Source organism: Pinus tabuliformis, chromosome 1_2, assembly GCF_031772625.1.
Source record: "Pinus tabuliformis cultivar Carrire ecotype Pingquan chromosome 1_2, CPIR1, whole genome shotgun sequence".
Taxonomy (NCBI): domain Eukaryota; kingdom Viridiplantae; phylum Streptophyta; class Pinopsida; order Pinales; family Pinaceae; genus Pinus; species Pinus tabuliformis.
In genome coordinates, this window is record NC_142298.1 from 1,108,770,858 (window position 1) to 1,108,789,768 (window position 18,911).

Here is an 18,911-nt window from a genome sequence, read left to right on the forward strand (position 1 = left end):
ATTCACTTTCTCCTGCGTTCTTCCAATTTCATCGAGCAGACCCTTTAACCAGATTTCTTCTTTACTAGCATCTGAAGCAGCAATATATTCGGCTTCTGTAGTGGACAATGCAACTGTGTCTTGAAGCTTTGACATCCAACTAATTGCTCCACCTACAAGAGTAAAGACGTAACCTGTAGTAGATCTTCTTTTGTCCAAATCACCAGCATAGTCAGCATCTACATATCCGCAGACTGATCCTTCACTACCATTAAAGACGATGCAATGGTCACTTGTGCCTCTTAGATATCGAAGCACCCATTTCACTGCTTGCCAATGTTCTTTACCTGGATGTGCCATGAACCTGCTGACAACTCCAACTGCATGTGAAATGTCAGGTCTTGTAGATACCATCGCATACATTAAGTTGCCTACCACATTTGCATATGGTACATGAGACATATACTGCTTTTCTTCATCAGCTCTAGGACTCAAAACCGAAGAAAGCTTAAAATGGGAAGCTAGAGGAACATTAACAGGTTTCACATTATTCATAGAGAACTTTTCAAGTACCTTCTCCACATACTTCTGCTGTGATAACCAAAGCTTACCATTTTTTCTGTCTCTGTGTATCTCCATGCCCAAGATATGTTTTGCTGCTCCAAGATCCTTCATATCAAACGTCCTAGAGAGTTGAGCCTTTAACCTGTTGATTTCTTCCATGCTTTTGCTTGCAATAAGCATATCGTCAACATACAAAGCTAAGATAATGAATATGCCATTGAAACTTTTGAAGTACACACAATGATCATACTCACTTCTTATAAAGTACTGGCTCGCCATGAAGGAATCAAACTTCTTGTATCATTGTCTGGGAGACTGCCTCAGACCATACAATGATTTCGTGAGCTTGCAAACTAATATTCTGCTGCGACCTCGTACAAAACCTTCTGGTTGTTCCATATATATCTCTTCGTTCAAATCACCATGTATAAAAGCTGTTTTAACATCTAACTGTTCTAACTCAAGATTAAGCAATGCAGTTAGTGCCAACACAGTACGTATAGAAACAAGTTTTACAACTGGAGAAAAAATCTCATGAAAGTCTATACCTTCAACCTGAGAATACCCTTTTGCTACCAGTCGTGCCTTTTACCTTTCGATACTACCATCAACTTCCGTTTCAGCTTGAAGACCCATTTACATCCAACAACACTTCTCCCTTCAGGATGCTCTACAAGATCCCAGGTATGGTTCTTAGCTAAGGAGTCCATTTCTTCTTCCATAGCCGCTTTCCATTTGTCGCTATCTATATCATCTACTGCTTCCTGATAACAAGAAGGTTCCCCATCTTCAGTAATCAAAGCAAAAGATGAAGCAGAATCTTCATACCTTTTGGGAGTTTTCCTTTCCCTTGTAGACCTTCTAAGAGCGACTGGTTGTTGAACTGGTTCAGAAACTTGCACTGGCTCAGAAGCTTCAATGGCTTCCTTTGTGTCTTCAACACCTTTTTCTCCAGAAGTCTCTCCTTCCTTTCAACTATCACCGAAAGGTCTAGTCTCCAACTGAACTCGTTGATACGGCGATACCTGTTCCTGTTCAATTCTTTCAACATTTGATTTTAACAGAGAGGATTCATCAAATGTTACATCTCTACTAATGACTATCTTCCGCAATGTAGGATCCCACAACCTATATCCTTTCACTGCATAGTCATATCCAACAAAGACATAACATTTCGACTTTGGATCTAATTTTGAACACTGATTTTTCAGAATGAGAGAATAAGCATCACAACCAAATATCCTCAAATGTGAATAGTCACAAGACTGACCTGTCCAAACTTCTTCAGGAATTTTACAATCAATTGCTACTGAAGGTGATCTGTTAACTAAATAACAAGCAGTAGATACTGCTTCTGCCCACAACTCCTTTTGCAAGTTAGCATTGCTGATCATGCTTCTGGCTCTTTCCATAAGAGTCTGATTCATCCGCTCAGCAACACCATTTTGCTGAGGAGTATAAACAACAGTTTTGTGTCTAACAATTCCCTCATCCTTACAGTATTGTTCAAATTCAACAGAAGTGAACTCACCACCATTGTCAGTTCTTAGACACTTAATAGATTTGCCTGTTCTTTTCTCTACCATTACTTGAAATTGTTTAAAGGCATTTAATACATCAGCTTTCCTTTTTAGCATATAGACCCAAACTTTACGGGAGTAATCATCAATGAACGTTAAAAAATACAATGCGCCTCCATATGACACAATAGGGGAAGGCCCCCATAGATCAGAATGAATGTAGTCTAAAACATCTTTACTATTATGAATTCCAACTTTAAATCTCTGTTTACACTGTTTTCCATACACACAATGTTTACAGAAATCTAAATTTAAGGATTTCAGACCGGAAAGAGATTTACGTTTCATCAATATCTGAAGACCTTTCTCGCTCATATGACCCAAATGTTGATGCCATAGACGAGTACCTACTTCTTCCTTTTCTGACGCAGCCGCTGCTTCACTGATCTGAGCACTTCCTCTTAACTTGTAAAGATTTCCGACCTTTTCTGCCTTCATAACCACAAGGGCTCCTTTAAAGACTTTCAAGATGCCATCCTGACCTGTAAACTTATAACCATCTGAATCCAACACTCCCAAAGAGATTAAATTTTTCTTCAAATCAGGTACATGTCTAACACTAGTTAATGTCCTATCTGTGTTATCATACATCTTAATCCTGATATCTCCCATCCCAATAGTCTGACATGACACATTGTCACCCATAAACACAGAACTACCGTTTACATTTTTATACGAAGTAAACCAATTTCTATGTGGGCACATGTGATGCAAAGCACCAGAGTCTAACAGCCAGCTATCAAAACTCTGAGAGACATTACATTCAGGTGAAGTTTCATCTATCATACATAATTCTTCAGCAGATAAAACTTTGTCTATCATACCTGAATCTACCTGATTCGCTTGGTTCTTCGGGTTTTCGGATTCCTTCCGTTTCCAACAGTCCTTCTTCAAGTGCCCAACTTTACCGCAGTTCCAACATTTTTCCTTACACTTCTTGCCCTTCGATTTCGACCTGGAAGACCCCCTTGGTTTTTCTGTCTTTCCTTTGAGCGTCCTCTAGCGACCATGGCTTCTGATGCAACTGTTTCAGTGCTGGATTTCCTTCGTACTTCTTCAGGCAGAAGAGCTCCCACGACTGATTCAAACTTCAAAGAATCAGCAGAGCTGAAGCTGATTGAAGTTACGAAGTGATCCCATGATTCAGGCAGAGAACACAGCAAGGTTATGGCTTTATCTTCTTCCTGTATTTTGACTTCCATATCTGTTAATTGACAAATTAGTGTATTAAAAACATTCAAATGTTCTGCAACGCTTGAACCTTCTTTCATTCGAAGACTGTATAACTGTCGTTTCAGATAAATTCTGTTGGTTAATGATTTTTTCATATAGAGGTTTTCAAGTTTTTCCCACAATTCTGACGCCGTAGTCTCTTCAACAATGTTGAAGAGAACTTCATCCGCTAGGCATAACCGGATGGTACTAAGAGCTTGGGCATCCAAGTCCTCCCAGTCTGAAGTAGTCATGGTTGCAGGTTTCTTAGTTGCCCCATCCAATGCCTTGTGCAACCCTTGTTGCACAAGCAGATCCTTAACCTTCAGTTCCCAAAGAGAGAAATTGCTCTTTCCGGTGAATTTCTCCACCTCGAATTTTGCATTCGACATCTTGGCCATTTTTCCTCCTTCCTAGGGTTTCAGTCTTTCTAGGAATTATATATATAATTTTGTTAAAAAAAAATAATTCCCCAGTTTTTAAAAATTTCAAATCCTTTGTTTCCTTTCACCCTTTGTTTTTCACAAATTTCTGGAAAAGAAAAATAATTCTTGGATTTCTTTGAGTTGCTTTCCTCCAAATTCAAATTTCTGAGAAAAATTCTCAAAATAAAAAAATTACCCGGTTCCACACGCCAGGCCTCTGGCAGCAAGCAGGCTCCTCCACCGAAGCAGTGTTGCTCTTCTCACAGGGACATCCTTTGCTCCTTCACATGCAGGACACGCAGCTTCAAGTCACCTCTGGACATTCAGCACGCAGATTCTACACAGCCTCAGTCTTTCACGCAGAGATGGCCTCTGATAGCAACACGCAGCCTCAGTCTTTCACGCAGAGATGGCCTCTTGGACAGCAATACGCAGCCTCAGTCTTTTACGCAGAGATGGCTCTGATAGCAACACGCAGCCTCAGTCTTTCTCGCAGAGATGGGCTCGCACAGAAAACTTCTGCTTTTGTCAACGCAGAGAGCAGATTTGCTGGTCTTTCAACGCTCACAGCAATGCCTTCAACGCACAGCCGTCCTTCAACGCAGAGCCACTTTCTTTCTCAGGCGTCAACGCACATTCACGCAGACAACATTTCTCAGCGCAGGTTCCTTCACGCCCATTCACGCAGACAGTATCACGCCTTCACGCCCAGGCTCACCGCCCTCAGAGCTCTGATACCAATTGTTGATCAGAAACCGAAATAATGAAGAAAGCAAGAAAGCAACAACTGAATACCAAGACACGAAACTTAATCACAAAAATGAATTGAATGGAATTTTATTTAACAATGATTCTCCGCATTACATTTCATGGGCATTTGATAGTTTTATATCACCAACTATCGTTACATAACTAATTATTCAGTATACAACTGTCTATTTACATTTTACCTAAAGTTACTAATTCGTTTTCAAACTAACAACATTGATGTTCTATGGTTCTTGGAGTTTTAGTGGAGCCTATTTTGTTCTTCATTTTCATTTTGATCGATTCTCATCATTTATTGAGAGCTCACCTCTAGCACATATATCTGGTGTCGATTTGAGGCATGCTACATTTGTAGAAAGGTAGCTGAGTTTAATAACCCTTAAAAGAAAGTAACAAGTGTATCTGCATATACCTACCTTCATGGATTTTTCTACAATTAACTCTGGTTGAATTCAATATCTTGAACTGCAAACTTGATCTTATTGTATGTTGAAAAGAAATAGAGCAGAGATATATAACAGAGTATAATAAAGAAAAGTACATATCTATACACTAGGGGAAAAAAATTAACCAGTTAGGGGAGTCAATAATTGAGGCCTTGTATCATGCAGTAATATTATTCTAAGGTTAGCAAAGTACTAACTCAACTCGAAATGAGAGGGACTCTTCCAGGTGACATTCGCACTTTGCCTTGGGTTATCCGAACACCTTCGATTTTTTCGACTAAGGTATTTCATGATGATAACAATGTTCAAGAAAATAGTCATCAGTACAGATTGAAAGAATATTATTTGCAATAGCAAGAGAGCTTGAAGAAGCCCATAATAAAATTGACTCAATCTAAAACCAAATGGCTCTTTACTTTTACCATAAAGAAGACCTTGTTCTTCAAGTTTAATATAATGTTTTGTTACATTTCTAAATTTTGTATCAGAGAACTGTTTATCCTTGTATCAATATTATCCTTAATGGGAATCCACTTTAAAATCAAAGCATACATATTAACATTCAAAATCAGGGTTAAAATTTCGTCATCCTATATTTTATACAATACACACACCACATTTAAGTTTCATTTTAGAAATAAACCTCCTTCATAAACAAAAAGTCTCCAATACCTGTAGATCAACATTCTCCACTGATCTGAAGGGCGGTTGTTTATATGTTTTTTGGTGCATGGATGTTGTTGGCAGGGGAACATATTTTTCATCTTGCAAATTAATTTGCAGTCACAGCAAGAGCCTGTATACCATCCAAGTTTTAGCCTTCCATAGGGTTTGGATTTTTCATGGTTTATGTTTCAACATTGGCTACAGATTTGGAAATTGGCCGATTTAAGCTAGATATAATGCATCATACCTTTGACTTCATTGTTATAGATCTGAAAGTTTCTTTGGATATAGTATAGAGTTGAGGGTAATTTCAGCATTGAATAATTTATGAATATCTAGTTTATGAGTTGCTAGGAAGAATAGATATTTATTCCATCCACCATTTTTCATTTCTCATGTGGATTCACATTAATGTTGCGGAAAACTCGTCCATTATTAGTCCTATGAGGGAAATTCGACTCTAAAATTCCAACCCTGTTGCGAGCATCAATTTAAGGATTAGGTTCATGCCTGCCAAGAATTATGAATTAGTTCTAAACCTTTTGGATGACAAATTTGCTTTCCTAAAATGTTAAAATGCAAGAGGAAAATGGGAAAGCCAGTGTTGTAGGCCTATTTGTGGCCTATTTACTATGACTCTTTCATTTTAGAGAATGGTAATTAAGGAAAAGTCATTGTCCTTAAATTTTAAACATCAAAAATTTTGCAGGTAGAAAATGACGGAGATGACTATACGTTTAAGTTTCAGTGAGCGATATAGGAAGTATTTTTCCCAACCACGATAGTCAACTAACTCCATTCCATTTTAGGCTAGAGTTTGTTGCATTTGAGAGGTGCATTCTAGAGTTTGATATTATTAATCAACTCCATTCTGTTTTAGGCTAGGGTTTGTTGCGTTTGAGAGGTGCACTCTAGAGTTTGACATTATTAATGTAATTGGTTTCATGCTCACTCTTGAATTGAGATAGGATATAAATAGTTTTGAAGTAGTCTAACGAGATTGGATTGGAAATCATTAGGCTCGATGCTTGACGGGATTATCTGCGATTCCTCTCTTCCCCCGATTTGTCACAGTGTCACCTACTGAGCTTCGGCGGGATTCGAGCAATCTATTTTTGAAGCTCGACGTGTTTTCACCTGGTGAGCTCAAGAGGGATTGTCTGCACGGATTGGATTCATCACAATTCCACTAGTGAGATGCAGAGCAAGATTCATAGGTTTGTGTGCATTTTCTCAGAATTCGAATATCATGCACCCAATCCCTCCCTCCATTAACTCGGGTGCGTTGTCGGGGCAGATAGATGTGACAGAGGATCTACCCAGAATCAGATCACAATCTGAATCTGGTAGTGAATACAGAGAATTAATGTCGAAGTGGTGGCATAATTGTTGATGGTTAGAGCTATATTTTTTTTTTGGGCAGGAATGGAAATCAAGGCAATTCCTCCGCCTTGTTAGATTATTCCTATCTCTTTACTCTATTGCTTCCCTCACCAATACGCCATGTATTTATTGAAAGATGAGCCCACTGGAAGGATGACCCTCATTGTACACTCCTTCAATTTGACATCATTTTCTCTTAATTTCCATCCTTCGAGAGTTTCCATCACATCAATTTCTCTTAATTTCCATCCTTCGAGAGTTTCCATCATTTACTTCATGATATCATCCACCTCTTCCTTTTTCACAATGTTGTGATCATCCACCTCCACCCCTTCAAAATCCAGGCCGATCTCCCACATATCCTTGGTAAACTTGTAGTCGAGAAACTTGTCGCCAAAGTAAGGGAATCCACCATGGGACCTCTCATGGTAATGGCCTCCAAAGTAGAGTTCCGTCCATCGTAAGTGAGGAATAATCCAGCCGATATGTGGGAAAGAACTTTAACCTGAGTCCCCCACCTTAAAAGTAGTGCCTCATCCTTGCTTTGTTCTTCAAACCCATCTTGAAAAACTGCAGGCTTCGCTTCTGCGATATCTGAAAGGAGAACCCACAAGAAAGGATGCCCACAACCCTCTGTCCCTAGTGCCAGCCACACCTGTTGTTCTCGAGACTTGATGGTCACGCTGCCAAATGAAACGTATACAACAGATGTTGGCCATTGCAAGTCTAGCCATTGCAGGGAGCTCTCCTCTACCTCATCTAACAAATTGGTGGTGAAATCCCTGCCTCCTAAGAAATTAGGAAGGAAATGAGGTCTTATGGCAAGGGCAGTACATCCATTCAAATAAAGTCCCATTAATATGTCTCTCCCTTCTAGATCCTCAAAAGTGTTTACTATTAATAAGAAAACAGAGAGATGTGCACAACGCACAAACAAATAATTTCTATTGTGTTGAATCACTTAATTATATGATATGCTGTATTTATTGTGTTAATGAGATTCAACTATTTCTAAAATAAGGGATTTTTGTTGGAGATTCAACTATTTTTAAAATAAGGGATTGTTGTTGAGAAACTATCTCAACTGTCCAATCCACTTAGCAAAACGAATTTTACTTATTTTATAAAGTAAGTCGTATTACAAGTTCCCCTTAATGATCACCTTATTACATAAGTCACAAATTACATATAAATCGTATAAGTATAATATGGTATTCATCATCAATGATGTTCACTCTCGGATCTTGCAGACACTACTTTTTTTCACCACCAGACGAGTCACCAATTGATCTCCATTTGATGCATAACCTTGATATTTCTTAACTACCCGAGGAATAGCTGAGATATTTAATTTCTCTATGGACAATTTTCCATCCTAGTAGTATGCACCAAAATACACACTTCTAGTTATATAGTTAAGATGTCTAAATAGAAAGCTTATCCAACTGAACTTTTCTTCAAACACACATACACACAATAATGAATACTATAATTGATAACTCTTTATAAAAGCATGAGAGGCTCTATATTAAATTCATTATCGTTATCACAATATAAGAAGTCCTGAAGGTTTGCCTCTTGCAAGTCTTCAATAGTAGCTATGTTGGCCAGTTCCTTTAATTTTTAATTTAGAAGATCTCTAGTATGAGCTTTACAATTGAATATTGTAGCTTGTGACAAGCTTGGCTACCATACTTATCCCCTCCAATATTTGTATGGGAAGATGGATTCTCTTCCTATCAATGGCCAAGATTTGAAACAAAATTTTCAATAGTAGTATAGGGTTGTGTCCTTACCTGATGTACCTATTTATATTCTTTTTTGGGGTTTGTCTGTCTCTTTCTATTATGTTTAGTATTTTCCATTATCTTTTGTGTTGTCCTTATGAATAATTCCTTGTGTGAAGGGTTTGTGTTGGGTTCCAATACATGTGGAAAAATGAAAAGGACTTGTGACACTACAACATTTGGCTAACCTTCAGTCCTTCTTCCTTATCTTGGTCCATATATTTCGATCAATGATTTTTTAATGGAAAATATGATCCTTGTGATAGGACAGAATTTTGTAGAACAATGATACCTGTAACTATTCTCAGAACTTTGTTTTTAAGCTTGGTTCTATAATGTTTCGATGTTTTTCATATTTATCCAGTCAAGTTGAGAAGGAAAAAGGGAAAATATATAATGAGAAAACTTATATAAAAGGTTATATATATTCTTTTATGAAGGAACAACCTCTTCTTTTCTCAATAAGTCAGGATACCTCTTCTGCCGCATCAAAATAGATAAGTGCCTTTCCACAGTTTCATAAATAAAATAAACAAAGATGAAAGAAGAGAAAGGATTCATGCATTTAGAGGTGAAACAAGCAACATTGTCAAGGTATTGACCATGCTTGTTGGTAACGAAGCAATGCTTGTGTTCCTATAGTGACTCCTTCAGGGTACTTAATAGGCTTACTAACAGTGGACTGCTCAATTTCACAATCCTACTGCCTACTCTCATCACAAAACTATACATTGCGTAGTTACAGTGGGAAAACTTGCCTCACTGTGACCCTCAACTACAGAATCCTTCCTTTCATGCCTACATAAATACACATTGTGTAGTTGTAAGCCTCAGTCCCTTACTCTTGGCCTATGGAACTATGCACTGTGCAATCCCAATGTATTCCCCTGTGTCCAATACCTAGTTCCAACTCAAGTAGTTTTCATAATGCAAGTTAGACTCAGAGATTTTCATAAAGATTTCATCTTGTCATGAGTTGATTTCACTTTCACGTATTACATATTGACATGACAAGATGATACTCAAAAATTATGAGAAGGAGACTATTCTAGAATACATTTGGGAATATGTGAAGACAAGATGATCATTGAACAAGAATAAGAGGGGACACGAAATTGCGATGGAAGCTAGAAGATTAAGGTCATAGTAAGGAATCACTCTTTTCAATCCTATTTAAAGAGGAACAGGAAGACCATTCAACATATTTAATGAAGAGACACAGATAGAAACAAGATAAGATTTGCTTGGAATTACCACATCATCAACAACTCCATGGCATTAGTGTCAAGTCATGTCTTGTTGGTGTGTCACTTCAAGGTGTCATATGAGTCATGATGTGCCACATCATTTGTGGATGTAATTATGTAATTTTAAATAATATGAGAAGTGTAAAGTAAAGTATAAGTCCAAGAGTCACCTATAGAATGTCAAAAGTCATGTAGAAGTCAAAGGGTCATATGGAAGTTCAAGAGTCATGAGGGGATTCCAAGAGTCACAAGGGATGTGGAAAGTTTCCTCATTTGTTATATATACACCCTCACAGCTCAAGAAAATCACTTTTCAGATTGGATTCTCCAAATAGGGACTATAGAGGAATATAGTCATTTTGGACAACAAGTGGCACCTCCAACACTCCACTATTAGAGCTAATGGTTCTCATTGTATTGATGTATCTAGGAACATTTGATTAATAGTCTAAGATCATTGAGCCAACAAAATTTCATGCGTATGTCGTAAATGTTGTAGGACCATTCTTTGAATGTTTGTTATATATGTTTTTTTCATTTGTACTAAAGAAATTGAACTATTTTGGTGGCTTTGATGCTTATCTTATTGAATGTTTGTTGTACTTCTTTAGACAATCGTTGCTTGTATGCAAACTATTTCTCTAGTTGACTAATGATTCTTTAATATATATTCTTGTGTGTCTTTATTAAGTTAGTACTATTACTCTTCTCTTAAAGGGTCACTTTTGAGCCCCTCCAGTGAAATAACCTTGATACATTCTACAACTAAAGATTCCAAAAGGCATACTCACTTGTTCATTCAAAAGTATATGCACATTACTCTCTTACGCTAACTATTGCAGCCAAAGAAAACCTCTAAGAAAAATGGTAGTCACACCTTATTTCTGGGCTCCTACACCAAATGGTAGAAATTCTAATTGGGGCTTCACATTGGGGAGACTTGCTTGCTTATTGGCGGGTTCTAGTATCATCAACACCTTCCAATTATAAACAAGAATATCTTCCAAATATGGTTATGTTTACCTGTGGATACTACTACAGGTTTTCAAGCCTTGTTTCTTTATGGTTTGATGTGTTAATAGACTTTCTTAATATGTGCGTTACCTACTATGTATCAAAGACACCTATAGCCTTTTTTTGCTACTTTGATCCTTAATCTAATATTTTCAACATTCAGAATTGCTTCCTCTAATTGTAGTTTTGATTTCTTTGCAAACACGCCAACAAAAGATGAATGATAGGGTTGTTACTAACTTTGGTAATGAATGATAATGTCGCTTTGTTTGGGGTTGAAGTAGATCTTGCAAACAAGCCTTATCCAATTTTCAAAGACTGATATTCTTTTCAAAATTTTAGGATACTTATATGGTTCGACTAAGGTAGGATTTTATGTAACTGTAATATCTCAGTCTTCCTTATATAAGGATGCATAGGACCTTATATGTTCATATTTCTAATACTAATCTCAAGAAACTTGTTCCTATGTTTGTGAATTCAGACTTCTTTACAGGATGCTTAGCCTTTGTCTAGGCTTCTTGTGTTGCTTGAAAGTGAAGACAGTTGATGTTTAGATAATGCTTCTTGGCATCTTAACTATATTCGGCCTTCTAGCCTAGGTATTTGGCCTATACATTGTAATTTTGGCTTGTAATCAAACCCAGAGTTATGCTATTAAGATCAATATTACTATTATATGGCATAGTCTTTGAGGAAAGAGTGAATAATTCTCTTATGATATATTTTTAAATCCTTTGTCCTTCAAAAAATGATCTTCTAGTTCCCTTATGCCATTGTCCTTTGCTCTAATACCATGTTGAGAAATCCTTAGAGAAGTGTTAGGTCATTTGTTAACTTGATTTCTCTTTACATGTAAATTATTTGTGATTATGTATTATTAATGTTTATGTTTTCATCATCAAATAATTTCCAAAATCTATGAAGATCACATAGAAAAGAACATAAGATGCAGGATCTCAGACAGGGAAAATCCCTTGTTATGAAACCAGCTCACAAAAAGATAGAAAAGAGAGATCCACGCCTTAGAATTCAGCCTCTTCGAGGGGGAAACCTCCTTTACATTACATAAATGAACAATTCTTGGATGATACAAATGACAAAACCTCCTTTCTATATATAGGAGTCTATGGAGTCACAATATAATCCAGCCGACCTAACAATAATAATATAAAGCCACAAAAATAACAATAGAGGGATTCTATGGGCACATTAATAACAATATGGGGGTAATGGGGGCACAACAATATAAATAAGGGGTATAACTACAATAGTAATGGGGTAATCACTAGTATTATAGGGACCCAACATGCCCCTCTCCTTCAAAAAAGTGTTGTCCTCAACGCTTGAGTAGTTCTGGATACTTCTGCATAAAATTCTCATCCTCCCATGTGGAATCTTCAACGGATAAGTTCTTCCACTTGATAAGGTACTCTGAAATTGATCGATTTCGTAGCTATCGAGTTCTTGTTTCTATAACTGCTTCCAGTTCCAATATAATTTTTCCTTCCTCGTCAAGTTCTGGCAATATTGTTTGAACTGGGAGCTTGTCGCCTATAACCTTCTTTAAGCATGAAACATGGAAAACTGGGTGTAATCGAGAAGCTGTAGGAAGTTCCAATTTGTATGCCATAGTACCAATCTTCTGCAACACCTTGTACGGACCATAATACTTTGGTGATAATTTATTACCCTTCTTAGCTTGCTTGAGGGACATTTGCTTATATGGTTGTAGCCGTAGGAATACCCAATCACCTACATCAAAACTTCTTTCACTGCGATGTTGATCTGCCTGTTGTTTCATTCTATTCTGTGCCAACACGAGGTTATCCTTTAAGAGTTGGAGGACTTGTTGTTGATGTTCGATGTGATGTTCCACTGCCTGAACCTTAGAATTTTCTCTTAAATATGATGTGATGGATGGTGGTTGATACCCATAAAGTGCCATAAATGGGGTCATTTTTGTTGCTGTATGAAAGGAAGTGTTATACCACCATTCAGCCAGAGGCAACCATTTGACCCATTGTGTATGTTTATCATATACAAATCAACGGAGATATCCTTCCAAACATTTGTTTACTATCTCAGTTTGCCCATCAGATTGAGGATGATAAGATGAGCTATGAGCTAACTGAGTACCAAGACAAGAAAATAATTGTGTCCAAAAATTTCCAGTGAAAATGGGATCTCTGTCACTTACAATAATCTTTGGGTTTCCATGTAGCTTTTGAATTGTTTCCATAAATGCAGTAGAAACTGTACTGGCTTTAAATGGATGTGATAATGCACGAAAGTGTGCATACTTGGTAAGCCTGTCAACTACCACCATGATGACACTCTTTCCCTCAGACTTGGGTAAACCTATGATAAAATCCATTGATACCTCCTCCCAACGTTGGCTTGGAATGGATAAAGGTTGTAATAGACCCGGTGTATTAATTGTTTCAACTTTATTTTGTTGGCAAACCAAACATTCAGCCACAAACTTTTGAATATCTGATTTAAGGTCATCCCAAAAAAATTCCTTCTTAACCCTGTGGTAAGTTTTTAAAAATCCTGAGTGCCCTCCTAAGGGAGAAGTGTGCAATTCCATAAGAATCTTTTGTTTTAGCTGGGAATTCTTACAGAGGTATAAGCGATCTTTGTACCATAACGAATCATTTTTCCAGCTAAATGTATCAGACGTACTGAAATCTTGTTGTAGCTTTCGAATAAGTGCCCACACTTCTTCGTCATTCTTCCATTCCTCCCTTGCTTCATTTATCCAATCTGGTTGGATGATAGAAATAGCGCACAACAATGCTTCCACATCCTCATCCTTCCTTGAGAGTGCATCTGCCACCACATTTTGCTTCCCTTTTTTGTAGATGATTTCAAAGTCATAACCCAACATCTTTGTGACCCACTTTTGTTGCTCTTCAGAGGATAATCTTTGTTCTAAAAAGTATTTAAGGCTATCATGATCCGTTTTTACCTTGAAGTGTCTTCCCATTAGGTAGGGTTGCCATTTCTTAAGTGCATGGAGTATTGCCAACATTTCCTTTCATAAATAGCTTTGCTTAGAAACTTTCCCTTGATTGGACGACTTTCAAAAGCAATGGGTCTTTCATCTTGCATTAGAACAGCACCAATTCCATTTCCTGAAGCATCACATTCCACAATAAAGGTTTTTGTGAAGTCTGGTGTAGCTAAGACCGGTGCTTGGCACATTGCCTCTTTAAGATGTTCAAAGGCCTTTGTTGCTTCCGGAGTCCATGAAAATGCATCTTTCTTCAATAATGTCGTTAGAGGTGTTGCTATTCTCCCATAATTCTTAACAAACTTGCGATAATACCCTGTCAACCCAAGAAATCCGCACAAATGCTTTATGGATGTGGGGATTTTCCATTCCTTAATGGCTTTAATTTTGGTAGGGTCTACCTTAACTCCTTCATGAGATACAATATGACCCAAATATTCCACCTCCTGGACTCCAAAGAAACATTTGGATCTTTTGGCATATAATTGTTTCTCTTCCAATAGTTGTAGCACCCTGTCAACATGTTCAACATGATCCTTCCAAGACTTGTTGTAGATAAGTATATCATCAAAAAATACTAACACAAATTTTCTAAGGAATGGTTTGAAAATTGAATTCATCAAACCTTGAAATGTTGAAGGTGCATTGGTAAGGCCAAAAGGCATGACCAAAAATTCATAATGACCCTCATGAGTTCTAAATGCCGTTTTCGGAATGTCTTCAATCTTCATTCTGATTTGATGATATCCTGAACGAAGATCCAACTTGGTGAAGTAAATTGATCCATGCAATTCATCCAGTAATTCATCAATGACAGGAATGGGGAACTTATCTTTAATAGTGAGCTTGTTGAGCTCCCTATAATCCGGACACATGCGCCATGATCCATCCTTCTTGTGCACCAATACTACTGGAGCAGAGAAAGAACTTTGACTCGGTTGAATTATACCAGCCTCTAGCATTTCTGCAACCATACGTTCAATTTCACTTTTTTGGACATAGGGATATCTGTACGGCCTGATGTTTGGAGGAACACTTCCTGGAATCAGATGAATAGCATGATCATGATCACGCATAGGTGGGAGACCTTTGGGAGTCTCAAATACCTTGGAATGATTGTCGAGAACTTTTTGGAGATCTGGAGGAATAGATGATTCTAATGTGGAAACATCTAGCGAACATAATTGTGCAATTACACCTCTTTGCTCCTTTTTTAGAAGCTTTGTCATACCATTAGAGCTGATTATCTTTCCTGGTTTTCCTGCAATACCCCTTAATTCAACTTCCTTTCCTTCCACAGAAAATTTGATGAAAAGTTCTTGAAAATTAAAAGCTATTGTACCCAAGGATTGTAGCCATTGGACTCCTAGTACAACATCAGCACCTCCCATTGGAATGGAAAGCATTGGGCTAGTCAATACATATTCTCCCATGGATAGCTTGATATTATGGCACTTTCCAGAGCAATTTATTGTTCCTCCATTTGCAATCATCACTTGACACTCTGGTGCTGGATATAGGAAGCAATTCAATTCTTTTGCTACCCTACAATGAATAAAATTGTGGGTGCTTCCTGAATCAATCAACACTATCACCTTTTTCTTCTTGATTTGTCCTTCTATCTTGATGGTTTGAGGAGTGGTAATTCCCACCAATGCATTACAAGATATGGTCAGATTTATTTGTTCTTCATCTAGGCTTTGTTCCTGGAACATATCCTGTTCTTTTGACCTTTCTTGCTCCTTTTCTTCTTCCTCTTCACAATCTATGTAGAATAATTTCTTCTCAGCACACTTATGACCTTTAGTGTATTTGCTATCACAACTATAACAAAGCCCTTTTGCTCTTTTTTCTTCCAATTGTTGTGGTGTCAACCTTATAGGTTGTGGAAGACTAGGGGCAACTGCACTTCCTTCTTTATAGTTGTGAGTGGTATGCTTCCTGGTTGCCATAATTTTGCTTTCCATTTTTCTTGCTAACCTGAATGCCTTCTCTAATGAATCAGGTTCCCAAAGGCAAACATCATGTTGGATATTATCCTTTAAAGACCCTATGAACACATCAATCCTATGCTCCTCTGGAATATCTTTTACCCTTATGTTCAATTTTTGGAACTCCTCAATGTGCTCCATTATTGAACCCTTTTGTTTGAGACTTATCAATTGGCTAAAAAAAATGTTGCTTTTTGTATCCACATAATGTGCTATCAATTCTTCCGTAAAAATTGCCCAAGTGATAAATTGTTTACGAGAGCAAAGCCATTGATACCATACAAATTGATTTGGTTCCAAATATAAAGTTTCCATACGTACCTTTTGTGTGTTTTGCACATTATTGAGATCGAAGAACTGCTCCATCTGTAATATCCATGTGGCGGGATCCTTGCCATCAAACTTCCTCATATCGATTTTTTGAATATGGTGGTTCTTCGATCCAACATTAGAGTCTATGGAATCATGATTAACATTTCTTTTGTTCACATCATGAGTTTCCTTTACAACCTTTTCACCATTAGTAAGTATTTCTTGTAGAAAATTTGTCAAATCTGTCTTCAAATCTGCCATGTCTGTCTTCAAATCTGTCCTCAAATCCGTCTTCAGATCATCCATCTTAGCTTCCATGCCCTTTATCTTAGATTCCACGCCATTTATCTTAGCATCTGTTAGCTTTTGTGAGCGTGACATTTGTTGCACTTGTTCTTGTAATTTTGATATATCATGTAGCATTTCTTCCTCTTCTTCATGAGTCATGCTAGAGCTTTCAGGTTCCTTACTAGGTGTTTGCATTTTCTTTCCTCGGGGCATCAGTTACCGATAATAATGCTTTACTATGCCCTTTGAATTCCTTCAAACCAAGCTTATGCAAAAATAAAAAATAAAAATTACACACCTTTTTTTACTTTTTAGAAGCCTGATATTGAATCTGATGTGTCTCTGTAATTTCGAATCATCCAATTCTGAAATTGTGGCCTGTAGTAGCCTTCTATGTCCTCTTTCCAATGCCACTAGTCTTAACCAAATTGGATTCTCCAAGAAATAGTTATGCCCAATCTCCCACAGTGACCTGATTATAGACTAGTTCAGTAGAGCGAACTTGTATGAAGTGCCACGTGTCACTTTTTCAACCTTTGACTCTAAAAGATATATAAAAGAAAACTACAGTCCGTCCTCTTTCTGTACCTTCTGACGGAATTTCAATCCGATGCTCAGAAAGAAAGTTATGACGATTTTCCCCAGGTCACCTGTTTTGAATGTAATTCAGGAGTCTGCAAAAGGACCCACTTCCTGAGCTCATCTCACCGAAAATATCCCGCGAAAAGCTCTGAAATTTTGACCCAAGGTTCAGCGCGATTTCTTCTCAAATGGGTTTTTTTTGCAACTTTTGAAACATCACAGAAAAATGTTATAGCGAAAAAGCCACGATGACCTATTTGGAGCAGCGAAACCCTAGAATCCAAAGCTCTGATACCAAATGTTATGAAACCAGCTCACAAAAAGATAGAAAAGAGAGATCCACGCCTTAGAATTCAGCCTCTTCGAGGGGGCAACCTCCTTTACATTACATAAATGAACAATTCTTGGATGATACAAATGACAAAACCTCCTTTCTATATATAGGAGTCTATGGAGTCACAATATAATCCAGCCGACCTAACAATAATAATATAAAGCCACAAAAATAACAATAGAGGGATTCTATGGGCACATTAATAACAATATGGGGGTAATGGGGGCACAACAATATAAATAAGGGGTATAACTACAATAGTAATGGGGTAATCACTAGTATTATAGGGACCCAACATCCCCTCTTAGGGAAAAACCCGACAAAAAATCTCTTCTTATCGAATAACCTTCAAAGGATACTTCCAAGACCTAAGACCCAAAACATGATTTCCACCAAGACCAAGCTACCCACATATCTACAACCATATCATCAACATATAACACCAAAATAATGAATATTCTATTTTCCTACCTTTGAACGTAAACACCATTATCATACTCACTTACGGTAAAATTGTGTCTCATCATGAAGGAATCAAACTACTTGTACCATTTCTTAGGAGAATGCTTCAGGACATTCAATGACTTCTTGAGTTTGTAAGCTAGACTCTTGTTACAATTTTGAACAAGCTCTTATAGTTGCTCCATATATATATATATATATATATATATATATATATATATATATATATATATATATATATATATATATATATATCTTCAGTCAAATCTTCTTGTAAGGGTGGTGTTTTAACATCTAGCTGCTCCGACTCCAGATCAAGTAATTCAACTAATGCAAACATAACTCAAATTGAAACAAGCTTAACAGATGGTGAAAAAATATTATGGAAACCAATAACTTCCTTCTAATAATATCCTTTTAATTCAACCAGTCTTTCTTTGTACTTCTGAATAGTATCATAGACACCTTTCTTGAATTTGTAAACCCACTTGTAACCTACAACGTTCCTATCCTTCTGAAGTTACACCAGATCACATGTCTTATTTTGTTGTAAGGCATTAATTTCCTCTTTCATTTCTATTTCCTATCTATCATTATTAGATACTTCCATTACTTTTTAATATGACTAGGTTCTCCACCATTAGAATCTAAAGAGAAAGATGTAGAAAAATCATCATAATTTTTAGGAAAAGATCTAATCCATGTAGATCTTCATAGAATTTGTTGCATTATTTCCTCAGTTACCTGAGAAATTTTTGTATACTCATATGCTTCTGTATGATTTTCTTCATGAACATATTCATGATCCTCCTCCCTAGAACATGATTGATTTTCCAATTATACTTGTTAAGC

At 37.1% G+C, this 18,911-nt stretch overlaps 1 protein-coding gene across 1 annotated transcript; it reads right to left on the minus strand.

The window, feature by feature from the left end:
- Window positions 1-7,324: 7,324 nt before the first annotated feature.
- LOC149210030 (linamarin synthase 1-like) lies at window positions 7,325-7,879 on the minus strand. Its single transcript, XM_089398845.1, has one exon. It carries the CDS (start codon window positions 7,877-7,879, stop codon window positions 7,325-7,327), a length of 555 nt encoding a protein of 184 aa, XP_089254971.1.
- Window positions 7,880-18,911: the final 11,032 nt, after the last annotated feature.